The 13,062-nt window shown below is 44.3% G+C and overlaps 2 protein-coding genes across 2 annotated transcripts in view; one reads left to right on the top strand and one right to left on the bottom strand.

Moving 5' to 3' along the window:
• The window catches only part of LOC143776491 (uncharacterized), a 6,094-nt gene extending 3,586 nt beyond the window's left edge, over positions 1-2,508 (top strand). Inside the window, exons 3-4 of the mRNA XM_077265935.1 lie at positions 1,444-1,588; positions 1,678-2,508. Of these exons, the coding sequence (XP_077122050.1) occupies positions 1,444-1,588; positions 1,678-1,842 (310 nt within the window). The 3' untranslated portion in view covers positions 1,843-2,508. The remainder of the gene's footprint in view (positions 1-1,443; positions 1,589-1,677) is intronic.
• Positions 1-9,612, bottom strand: part of LOC143776490 (histone H2AX-like) — a 19,597-nt gene extending 9,985 nt beyond the window's left edge. Inside the window, exon 1 of the mRNA XM_077265934.1 lies at positions 9,563-9,612. Within this exon, the coding sequence (XP_077122049.1) occupies positions 9,563-9,585 (23 nt within the window). The 5' untranslated portion in view covers positions 9,586-9,612. The remainder of the gene's footprint in view (positions 1-9,562) is intronic.
• Positions 9,613-13,062: the final 3,450 nt, after the last annotated feature.

Raw genomic sequence — 13,062 nt, 5'->3', positions numbered from 1 at the left:
AGGGTGGCAGCGGATGACTATATTAATACACTCATGTAAACAATACAAATGTTAGTGGGAGTGCTTCTTTAAGAATACGTGCACACCTTGCGGATTCCATTGCGGATTTTTCCGCGTTGATTCCCTTGTGGGTTTTCTGCGGATTTTGCGCGGATTCCACCTGCGGTTTTACACCTGCGGATTCCTATTATGGAATAGGTGTAAAACGCTGCGGAATCCGCACAAAGAATTGACATGCTGCAGAAAATAAACCACTGCGCAGATTTTTCCGCAGCATGGGCACTGCAGATTTTGTTTTCCATAGGTTTACATGGTACTGTACACCGCATGGAAAACTGCTGTCAATCCGCAGCTAAATCCGCAGAGTGTGCACATAGTCTAATTGTACTTCGGAGAATGGTCTTCACGTGGGGATGTGCAAGCTCCATGGTGAGTGGGCCCAGGGCAGATGACCCTATGTCCCCACTCTCAGCTACGCCTCTGCTCAAACCTTTTCATTGCTTGAAGTTTCTGGACATTGTGACCCCCTGATAACAGAAATATCAGCCTAGGACCTCAGTCAGATTTCTGTTTTCCACTTACGTCTTCTATCCATGGTTTTCACGCATTGAACAAGCATCAATTATAGGCTGTTCACATGTCTGTGTTTTTTGCGGATTGGGGCAAAAACCACAGAGACAGTTCTGTTTTTTTCAGTGTCCCTGATGAAAAGTAGTAATACAAGTCCCTGCATCCGTGAAAATCATGGCCAGACAGATGGCACTGTATTATATAGCCAGGCATCTGTCTCTAATAGCAGTGACCAAAGCTAGCTCCGATCTCTGCTGTTTAACCACTTATATGCTGTTGTCTCTGACATCAGTATTTAAAAGGGGTTGCCCAAGACTATATTTTAAGTTTTTTACTATGGGCATAAAAACTAATAAGCAGTTAGTTGCTCACAGAGGAAAATACCTGTCTGTTCTATCTGGCGCCAGTACAGAGCAGTCATTGATCGCTCCTGCTAGCTGATCCACGTCAACAGAGCAGCTCTTCTTCCTCCTGGCTGCGCTGTTGATGGAGTGTTATTGTCGACATCATGCTGATGGACAGCTAGCTCCCCGCAGTTAGGCAGTGGAGAGCTTGCTGTCAATCAGCATGATTTCCGCAATAACACCCCATCAACAGAGCAGAGCGGAAGAGAAGTTGCTGCTTTGTCAACTTGACGTCAACAGAAGCAGCTGAATCACTGGCATATTTGAATCCCTGTTTGTGTGTAAAATATAATACATTTGATGTCCCTTTTCACATGTTCTTTTTTTTCCCCTTACTGATGTTGTGCAAGAACTAGACATGCAAGTTTTGTCCAAATTGTGGGTCAAGGGCACATGTTAATCAACAGCTTTGTGATTTGAACAGACATAACATGGATAATATTTATTTGTCTTGTGACTGTATTGTTAGTGGTGGACAGGACTGCGACAAAAGACCAAGAACCGTATTGTTAAAGAAACCAGCAATTGTACTTGATTTTGCGACAACTCCCGTTACAAACAGCTCTGTAGTGCAGGGGAATGACATGGTTGTTATATACTCCTACGGAAAGTGGGTGGGTCCTTTTGTATTGTCTTTTTTTGTTTTCATGGTGTATTTTGTAATATATGTGTTGATGATTTTAACAGTATTTCTCTATTCTAGTTCATGGCCTTCCAATTCCCCCTGGCTCATGAGATGAGGAGAAACGATCGTGGGCCTATATGGGATTCCTGGGGAAGGACTTTTTGGACACACCTCGACATTGAAGAATGCTTTGTGGTCCTTTTGTTCGGTGTTCGATTTTTATTTTTTTTTGCCTTGTTTTGATTTTTATATGTATGCCTTTTCCTCTTGTATTTTTTGGAATCACCATCCCCCCGTTTGGTCTCAGGCAGGGTATAGCATTATCCCTTTAATGTCATCTCTTGATCCATTCTCAAGGGTTCTCATGTGATGAGCTTTCTTTATGGTCTGCATATTTACTTTAATATTATCTTTTTTGATATATTATGTTTGTATTGATTTTTAGCACACATATATTTGGTGTTTTTTGGCACATATTTTTCATTAATGGGCCATTCTGTAAGTATTGGTATTATTGTTTTGCACATAGCACTTTTTTAGCATACATACATATTTGTATATACATTGCATCACTTGTTTCATTATACATGCATTAATTAGTAACTATTACTTATTAATTTTTTGCTTATTAATTATTATTGATTTTATCATGAATTACTGATGTGCATTTATTGACAGATGGCACTATCTATGCGCTTTTTAGCAATTAATTGGCACCGTCACTTTAACCCCTTCATGACCCAGCCTATTTTGGCTTTAACCCCTTCATGACCCAGCCTATTTTGGCCTTAATGACCTTGCCGTTTTTTGAAATTCTGACCAGTGTCCCTTTATGAGGTAATAACTCAGGAACGCTTCAACGGATCCTAGCGATTCTGAGATTGTTTTTTCGTGACATATTGGGCTTCATGTTAGTGGTAAATTTAGGTCGATAATTTTTTAGTTTATTTGTGAAAAAAACAGAAATTTGGCGAAAATTTTGAAAATTTCGCAATTTTCACATTTTGAATTTTTATTCTGTTAAACCAGAGAGTTATGTGACACAAAATAGTTAATAAATAACATTTCCCACATGTCTACTTTACATCAGCACAATTTTGGAAACAAATGTTTTTTTTGCTAGGAAGTTATAAGGGTTAAAATTTGACCAGTGATTTCTCATTTTTACAACAAAATTTACAAAACCATTTTTTTTAGGGACCACCTCACATTTGAAGTCAGTTTGAGGGTTCTATATGGCTGAAAATACCCAAAAGTGACACCATTCTAAAAACTGCACCCCTCAAGGTGCTCAAAACCACATTCAAGAAGTTTATTAACCCTTCTGGTGTTTCACAGCAGCAGAAGCAACATGGAAGTAAAAAATGAACATTTAACTTTTTAGTCACAAAAATGATCTTTTAGCAACAATTTTTTATTTTCCCAAGGGTAAAAGGAGAAACTGGACCACAGACGTTGTCCAATTTGTCCTGAGTACGCTGATACCTCATATGTGGGGATAAACCACTGTTTGGGCGCACGGCAGGGCTCGGAACGGAAGGAGCGCCATTTGACTTTTTGAATGAAAAATTGGCTCCAATCTTTAGCGGACACCATGTCGCGTTTGGAGAGCCCCCGTGTGCCTAAACATTGGAGCTCCCCCACAAGTGACCCCATTTTGGAAACTAGACCCCCCAAGGAACTTATCTAGAAGCATAGTGAGCACTTTAAAACCTCAGGTGCTTCACAAATTGATCCGTAAAAATGAAAAAGTACTTTTTTTTTTTTTCACAAAAAAATTATTTTAGCCTCAATTTTTTCATTTTCACATGGGCAACAGGGTAAAATGGATCCTAAATTTTGTTGCGCAATTTCTCCTGAGTACACCGATACCTCACATGTGGGGGTAAACCACTGTTTGGGCACATGGTAAGGCTCGGAAGGGAAGGAGCGCCATTTGACTTTTTGAATGAAAAATTATCTCCAATCATTAGCGGACACCATGTCGCGTTTGGAGAGCCCCTATGTGCCTAAACATTGGAGCTCCCGCACAAGTGACCCCATTTTAGAAACTAGACCTCCCATGGAACTAATCTAGATGTGTGGTGAGCACTTTGAACCCCCAACTGCTTCACAGAAGTTTATAACGCAGAGCCATGAAAATAATAAATGTGTTTCCTTTCCTCAAAAATATTTTTTTAGCCCAGAATTTTTTATTTTTGCAAGGGTAACAGGAGAAATTTGACACCAAAGTTGTTGTCCAGTTTCTCCTGAGTACGCTGATACCCCATATGTGGGGGTAAACCACTGTTTGGGCACATGCCGGGGCTCGGAAGGGAAGTAGTGACGTTTTGGAATGCAGACTTTGATGGAATGGTCTGCGGGCATCATGCTACGTTTGCAGAGCCCCTGATATGCCTAAACAGTAGAAACCCCCCAAAAGTTACCCCATTTTGGAAACTAGACCCCCCAAGGAACTTATGTAGATGTGTGGTGAGCACGTTCAACCCCCAAGAGCTTCACAGAAGTTTACAACGCAGAGCCGTGAAAATAAAAAATCATTTTTCTTTCCTCAAAAAATATGTTTTAGCAAGCATTTTTTTATTTTCACAAGGGTAACAGGAGAAATTGGACCCCAACAGTTGTTGCCCAGTTTGTCCTGAGTACGCTGGTACCTCAAATGTGGGGGTACACCACTGTTTGGGCGCACGTCGGGGCTTGGAAGGGAGGGAGCACCATTTGACTTTTTGAACGCAAGATTGGCTGGAATCAATGGTGGCGCCATGTTGCGTTTGGAGACCCCTGATGTGCCTAAATAGTGGAAACCCCTCAATTCTAACTTCAACACTAACCCCAACACACCCCTAATCCTAATCCCAACTGTAGCCATAACCCTAATCACAACCCTAACCCCAACACACCCCTAACCACAACCCTAACCCCAACACACCCGTAACCCTAATTCCAACCCTAATCCTAACCCCAGTCCCAACCCTAACCCTAATCCCAACCCTAACCACAACTGTAACCCCAACACACCCCTAACCCTATCCGTAACCCTAACCACAAGCCTAATCTTAACCCTATTTCCAACCCTAGCCCTAATTCCAACCCTAAGGCTATGTGCCCACGTTGCGGATTCGTGTGAGATTTTTCCGCACGATTTTTGAAAAATCTGCAGGTAAAAGGCACTGCGTTTTACCTGCGGATTTACAGCGGATTTCCAGTGTTTTTTTGTGCGGATTTCACCTGCGGATACCTATTGAGGAACAGGTGTAAAACGCTGCGGAATCCGCACAAAGAATTAACATGCTGCGGAAAATACAACGCAGCGTTTCTGCATGGAATTTTCCGCACCATGGGCACAGCGGATTTGGTTTTCCATAGGTGTACATGGTACTGTAAACCTGATGGAAAACTGCTACGAATCCGCAGCGGCCAATCCGCTGCGGATCCGCTGCCAATCCGCTGCGGATCCGCGGCCAAATCCGCACTGTGTGCACATTCCATAACCCTAACCCTACCCCTAGTTCTAGTTCTAACCCTAGTTCTAACCCTAACCCTAGTGGAAAAAAAAAATATATATATTTTCTTTATTTTATTATTGTCCCTACCTATGGGGGTGATAAAGGGGGGGGTTTATTTATTATTTTTTTATTTTGATCGCTGTGATAGAACCTACCACAGCGATCAAAATGTACTTTGCCGGCCGGCAGATTCGGCGGGTGCACTGCGCATGCGCCCGCCATTTTGGAAGATGGCGGCGCCCAGGGAGAAGACGGACCGACTTCGGGAGGCTCGGTAAGTATGAGGGGGTGGTGGATCGGAGCACAGGGGGGGGGGGGGGAAAATCGGAGGACCGGGGGAGCGGACAGGAGCACGGGGGAGCGGACAGGGGGACGGAGGGGGGTACCGGACAGAACGGAGGACTAGGGAGGAGATCGGGGGTGGTGGTGGGGGGCCAGAACATGATTTCCAGCCATGGCAGATGCTATTGCAGCATCGGCCATGGCTGGATTGCAATATTTCACCATTTTCATAGGTGAAATATTGCAAATTGCTCTGATTGGCTGTTGCACTTTCAACAGCCAATCAGAGCGATCGTAGCCACGTGGGGGCAAAGCCACCCCCCCTGGGCTGAAGTACAACTCCCCCTCTCTCTGCAGATCGGGTGAAATAGGAGTTAACCCTTTCACCCGATCTGCAGCGACGCGATCATTCCATGACGCCACATAGGCGTCATGGGTCGGATTGGCACGGGTTTTCATGACGCCTACGTGGCGTCATGGGTCGGGAAGGGGTTAAATAAATAATTCATCACTTTAATGGCATCGGTATTTGTAATATTTTATTGATATACAGTATACACGTATTGGCACTTCATCGGGTTATTCCTTGATTTGTATAGGATCCTTCACTGACACAATACTTTTCGATGTGTCCTTGTTTACTGATCACTATATAGGCACGTTAGCATTCTCCTAATGTCTATCATTTAGGTGCTTTTTTTCAGTTTCCTTCGCCACTAGACGTCCCATGATATACATAAGATATATCTTTTATCCCTTCAGATTGGCCGCGCCGTGGTGCACCAAGTGCCTGTTCTGTGCAGACAGTCCATTTAACCAGGGGTGAACCTAGCCTCTCTGCTGCCTGAGGCGAACGGAAAAATGGCGCCCCCCCCCCCACAGTCCCTGCTGGAGGGGGGGGGGGCGGGAAGGAGGGAGGGAGGGGGGGGGGCAGGCACTTGACCCCGGAGTTTTATAAAAAAAAAACCTAGCAGCGCAAATCCAGTTACCGTATATACTAGAGTATAAGCCGACCCGAGTATAAGCCGACCCCCCTAATTTTGCCACAAAAAACTGGAAAAAGTTAATGACTCGAGTATAAGCCTAGGGTGGAAAATGCAGCAGCTAGCTACCGGTAAATTTCAAAAGTAAAAATAGATACCAATAAAAGTAAAATTAATTGAGACATCAGTAGGTTAAGTGTTTTTGAATATCCATATTGAATCAGGAGCCTCATATAATGCTCCATAAAGTTTGATGGGCCCCATTAGATGCTCCATATTAAAATATGCCCCATGTAATCCTGCATAAAGGGTAATAAGGGCCCCATAAGATGCTCCATAGTGATATTTGCCCTATATAGTGCTGCACAAGTGCTATGGCCCCATAAGATATAAGTATAATAGACTCCCCATAGTCCTCCATATAGTATAATATATTCCCTCTAATCCTCCATATAGTGTAACGCACTCCCCATAGTCCTCCATAGAGTATAATACACTCCCATAGTCCTCCAGAATATAATGCAGTCCCCATATAGAATATAATACTGACATATAGTATAACGCAACCCCCCATAGAATATAATGCAGCCCCCCATAGAACATAATGCAGTCCCCAACAGAATATAATGCAGTCCTACAGCATTATGGCCACCATGTACTGATATATATTGTATTCATGGGTGTGGAGAGCAGTGAATATTCATTCCCTTTAGTAGCGGGCACATGTGATCGCCTAGCAGCAGGAAGCCTGCAGCTGCAGCTACTGTGACCGCTATTAAAGTGAAATGAATATTCACTGTTCTCCACTCCTATAGTCCCTCCCATCTCTCGGCACCGGCTTCAGTGCATAGTGGTGGGAGCGACTATGGGTGTGGCGAGCAGTGAGTATGAATTTCTCTTTAGCAGCAGGCACAGGCTTTAGGCGTAGCAGCCGACTCCTGCCTCCTGTCACCCACTGCTCTTTCTTCACTGGGACCGGGCGAGCCCCTTTGACTCACGGGCCCCATAGCAGCTACATGGTGTGCTGCTATTAGCGACACGCCACTGGCTGGGGGCAGGGGCGGACACTAATAGCTTGTTGCCCCTGTTCAAGAAATGTGTCTGGGCCCCCCTTCCTGCCTGATATACTGCTTATGTTTATGGCAATCTGGCAATGGCACCCTGGAGCCTCGGGCTCTGAGAAACAAGTCAGATTGCCCTCATTGTCACTGCCTTGCAAGCAGGGGCGTACATAGCAATCACAGGGCCCCCATAGCAAAAGTTCTATTTTGGGCCCCACACCTCTAAAAAAATATATATATTTATATTTTTTCACTGAGATGGAGATATATATATATACACACACACTCACTGGCCACTTTATTAGGTACACCTGTCCAACTTCTTGTTAACACTTAATTTCTAATCAGCCAATCACATGGCGGCAACTCAGTGCATTTATGCATGTAGACATGGTCAAGACAATCTCCTGCAGTTCAAACCGAGCATCAGTATGGGGAAGAAAGGTGATTTGAGTGCCTTTGAACGTGGCATGGTTGTTGGTGCCAGAAGGGCTGGTCTGAGTATTTCAGAAACTGCTGATCTACTGGGATTTTCACGCACAACCATCTCTAGGGTTTACAGAGAATGGTCCGAAAAAGAAAAAAAATCCAGTGAGCGGCAGTTCTGTGGGCGGAAATGCCTTGTTGATGCCAGAGGTCAGAGGAGAATGGGCAGACTGGTTCGAGCTGATAGAAAGGCAACAGTGACTCAAATCGCCACCCGTTACAACCAAGGTAGGCCTAAGAGCATCTCTGAACGCACAGTGCGTCGAACTTTGAGGCAGATGGGCTACAGCAGCAGAAGACCACACCGGGTACCACTCCTTTCAGCTAAGAACAGGAAACTGAGGCTACAATTTGTACAAGCTCATCGAAATTGGACAGTAGAAGATTGGAAAAACGTTGCTTGGTCTGATGAGTCTCGATTTCTGCTGCGACATTCGGATGGTAGGGTCAGAATTTGGCGTAAACAACATGAAAGCATGGATCCATCCTGCCTTGTATGGAGCATCTTTGGGATGTGCAGCCGACAAATCTGCGGCAACTGTGTGATGCCATCATGTCAATATGGACCAAAATCTCTGAGGAATGCTTCCAGCACCTTGTTGAATCTATGCCACGAAGAATTGAGGCAGTTCTGAAGGCAAAAGGGGTCCAACCCGTTACTAGCATGGTGTACCTAATAAAGTGGCCGGTGAGTGTATATATAGTGTGTGTTTGTAATAAATATATATGTTACACAGATACATATACCTTATATGCAAACACACATACTGCAGTGTACATACATACAGATACACATACATATACCGTACATACATACACACCCTGTACATACATACATAAATATACCGTACATACATACACACAGATACACATACTGTACTGTATATGCAAACACTCACATATACCGTACATACACAGATACACATATATATACTGTCATACATACATGTACTATACATACACACATGCATATACCGTACATACACACACATACCGTACACACACAGATACACATACCGTCATACATACACGCATATACCGTACATACACATACCGTACATGCATACAGGTACACATACTTGTACCGTACATACATATACAGTTATATACACAAAGTATACACATACCGTACACAGACATACACATATACTGTACATACATGCACATAAACATACCGTATATACATACAAATATATCGCACATACAGATACGCACATATTATACACACAGACATACACATACAATGTACATGCATACACAGATACACACAGAAGCATACACATAGATACACACTGTACATACACAGATGCACATACATACATATACAAGCATATACATACACACATACTGATCTTGTATAGGTGATCAGAGGAGCCTTGGAGGAGGGCAGTTCAGCTGGAGAGGGCTGCAGACCCCACTGTGGGGGATGGGGCACAGAGCAGACTGATATCAGCCCCCTGGTGCTGCTGTGCTGTCCCATGCAGTGAGCTCCTCCCCCATCTCTTCACAGTGAGGACGGAGACGCTGCAGCCTGCTGGGGACAGAACAGTGAAGGGAGCAGAAGACACACTAAGTCCTGCTCTTCCTCCACTGCTCTTCCTGCGTGCTGTGCTGCGGGCCCCTGACTGTAGGGGTGAGTACTCACCAGTCTCCATTGGGACGCGCCATGCAGGAGAACAGAGACAGCAGCCAGTGAGCGCTCTCCTCAGTCTGGTGAGGAAAGCGTTCATTGGCCAGCGTCTCTCCCTGCATGACACGCCCCCCTTTTGAAGTCCTGCACTTCGCGTGCTGCTCTCTCCCCAGCTGAGGGTGTTGGCAGGATTAGAGGAGGGAGTGACAGGGGCCTGATGCTACATGATACGGGGCCTGCCTGCAGGGGCCCCCCTCCACCTCTCGGCCCCAGAGCAGTGGCATTGTCGGTATGTCCGCTCCTGGCTGGGGGCCCCTAGGGGCCGGGTACTACAGAATCTGCCGCCCCCTCTCTTCTGCCGCCTGAGCCAAAGAGCTCAAATCGCCTAATGGTAGCAGCGTCACTGCATTTAACCCCTTAATGCTACAAGATGTCATCATGACCACATATCACTTCGTGCTTCTATGCACGTCAGCTGGATCGCATGGTACACCTTTAAAATCAGCTGCTTTATCATCCCTTCAGCATTCCCGCAGCGTGATCGGGAGGTGCCCATGGGGTATGGATCTGCCTTACCCTGCAGCCTATCAGATCCCACTGGAGGCAACACCTGATAGGCTGCAGAGCAAAGGACTGCAGTACGCAGGCGCCGGGAAAGGTCAGAGAGGCCCAGCGCCTGCGCACTGCAGTACTTTGCTCTGCCCTCACTAGGGCAGACAAAGTACGCCTGCGTTGGAGCCACAGCGTGAATACAAGAGGACGTCATCGTAAGAAGATGGGAGGCCCCGGACCGCACTGCAGTGGGACCACCCCTGGGTGAGTATAATCTAACCTCTTTCTCATATTTCAGGATACAACGGGGGCTTATCTACAGCATTCTGTAATGCTGTAGATAAGCCCCTGATGCTGGTGGGCTTAGCTCATCGTCGATTTTGGGGGTGACAGGTTCCCTTTAAGATCACATGATCAAGTGTATTTTGTTGTTTTTGTTTGTTTGTTTTCTTAAGGAAAATCTCCCACTCCAAATCTCAGTTTTCCAATTATTTAGTATTGAAAAAATTTAACATATTGTAGGATTGTACCTACTTGCGGGTTGGGGAATACTCGCTTGGCAGCGATAAAACACTCAGCAACATGTTTCTTCTAAAGAGACAACTGGGTTTATTGCTCCATAAACCTCAGTGGCAGAAAACACAAAACAACAATCTTCATATCAGGCAAAACAAAGTAACAATGTTCACAGTGTGATTCTGTTCCATCAGGACAGTGACCATACGCTCTTGGTCGAGTCCAATATCCAGGCTCGCTCTGGAGCCAAACACACAGTCTGGTATTACCTGCTTGTCCGTGCTGCAGGCTTTCCACTGCAGTACCACACGGGACCTGTTTCTGGCTCTGCGGATCCCTGTCCTCACCTCGTGCTGTTCAGGGATCCAGTCCTCCTCCCAGGACCTCCCAACACCCAGGTTACTCGGGATCACACAGATGGCCTGTCCGGGTACTATTCAGGACGTCCATCCCCGGCTGGGACCGTCCAATACCCAGGCCAACAGTAGCAAAGTCCCACCACGTGCTCTTCAGGGCTAGCACACCCAACACCGAGGTTTCTCTCAGGACCTTGCACCTGTACCATTCAGGTCTACACACTCAGACCTACAGGAACCAAACACTCTCCCTTATGTAGGTGTAGCCACACCCAGGTACCTGTCACATGGCTAGTCAGGTGAGTGTGACATCACCACAGGTCCTTCAAGATAAAACCATCTTAGGTGTTGAAACACGCCTCTTTGGGTGGGTTTGTAGGTGACTGAACCCACCCATCTCTCCAGTCACCTGGAAGCCTTCCCAATGTAAACAAAGGCCTCAGCAGTAGATCTGCTTGAGCAAAACATACCCAGGCTTCCATCACAGGGCCACCCACCTCTGCGATACATACCATCCATCAGTCACATGACCAGTTGCTGTTTCAACACAATTATGTCTCCAAGTGCATCTTGAAGTGCACATACAGCGCCCCCTGGCTGTAACATTGGTCACTGCACCACAATATGTTAAAAATGTGACAAATGATGTATCAATGCATTCCATAATGACTCCTATGTCATGATTTGTACAGCATTGTGACTGCTGCAAGAAAAATATTTGAAAAATATTGAGAAAAACAATGCCAGAATTTCTGTTTTGTTCTTCTAGTCTCAAAAAAAAAATAACGATAACACAGGTCAACAAAAAAAATTTTTTTTTCTGGTGTCCAAAATATTTTAATGAATTTGGGGTATTTTTGGGGTGCTGATTCTGAATATGCTATCAGTTTTGCCAGATTGGCTCAAGTTTTTGAGATTTTTGGTATCTTATTTATAGCACTTGTTGGTAAATGCGACGCATCATCTCATTAATCTCTTTGGATTAGTAATTCAAATTTGGTGTTCCAATGGTGTGGAGAGAGCCAAAAAATCATCATGATGACTGTTATTTCTGTGCAGTGCAAGTGCAAGGATTCAATAAGCATAAGAAACGAAAATGGGAGTAACATGGAATCTGCAAGAAGGCCTGTCCCTCATTGTGAAGATGTGCCTGTACCTGTGTTTACCATAAATAACAGTCATCATGATGATTTTTTGGCTCTCTCCACACCATTGGAACACCAAATTTGAAGCTTTTTCTTTGTCCTTTGCTCCATTTTCGTAATAATTCGATACATGCTTTGCACACTATGTGTGGTGCCCAAAACTTGTCTTGGTCCCCAAGCATAACCCCAAAATAGGCAAAATACACTTTTTTTACGAAGTCTGTTATGTTTCTTCTATGTTTTGGCAGTGTGTATTCACCACAAATGTAACAGAATGAGTCTGGATCGTTAAGACAACTTCTTCTTGATGAGTTCATGCTTTTCACTGGAAAACAGACAACAACATAAAGTTAGTGCAAAAATCAAGCTATGAACAAACTTTTAGAACACTAATTAACACAAAACTATATTGAGAACTGCTCAGTTCAAGTACTATTCCAAAGAAATTAATGAGATGATGCGTCGCATTTACCAACAAGTGCTATAAATAAGATACCAAAAATCTCAAAAACTTGAGCCAATCTGGCAAAACTGATGACATATTCAGAATCAGCACCCCAAAAATACCCTAAATTCGATGAAATATCTTTGGCACCAAAAATGCTGTTGACCAGTGTAATTAAAAAGTGATCAAAAAGTTGTACATATTACAAAATATTACCAATAAAAGCATACAGTTAAAGGGATTATACAAGACTTTTATTATTTTTGTGTATGGGGCTAAGAACTAACAGGTAGGTAGTAGCTAACTACCAGCCTGTTCTGTACTAGGACAATCTCTGTCACCTTAGCCAATGACTCTTTTGCATCACTTCACCTCTCGTCGAGAGCAGCGCCTTCTCTTCCTGTCTGCTCCGTCAGACTGTGAGATTGTGTTTACATGACACATTATACTTCATGCTATTAATGAATTTAGGTACATACAATTTGCGTTTATTTGTGAAAA

Source organism: Ranitomeya variabilis, chromosome 5 (genome assembly GCF_051348905.1).
Source record: "Ranitomeya variabilis isolate aRanVar5 chromosome 5, aRanVar5.hap1, whole genome shotgun sequence".
NCBI classification, from domain to species: Eukaryota; Metazoa; Chordata; class Amphibia; order Anura; family Dendrobatidae; genus Ranitomeya; species Ranitomeya variabilis.
Note: the sequence above shows the minus strand (reverse complement) of the source record. Positions and strands in the feature narration are given on the sequence as shown.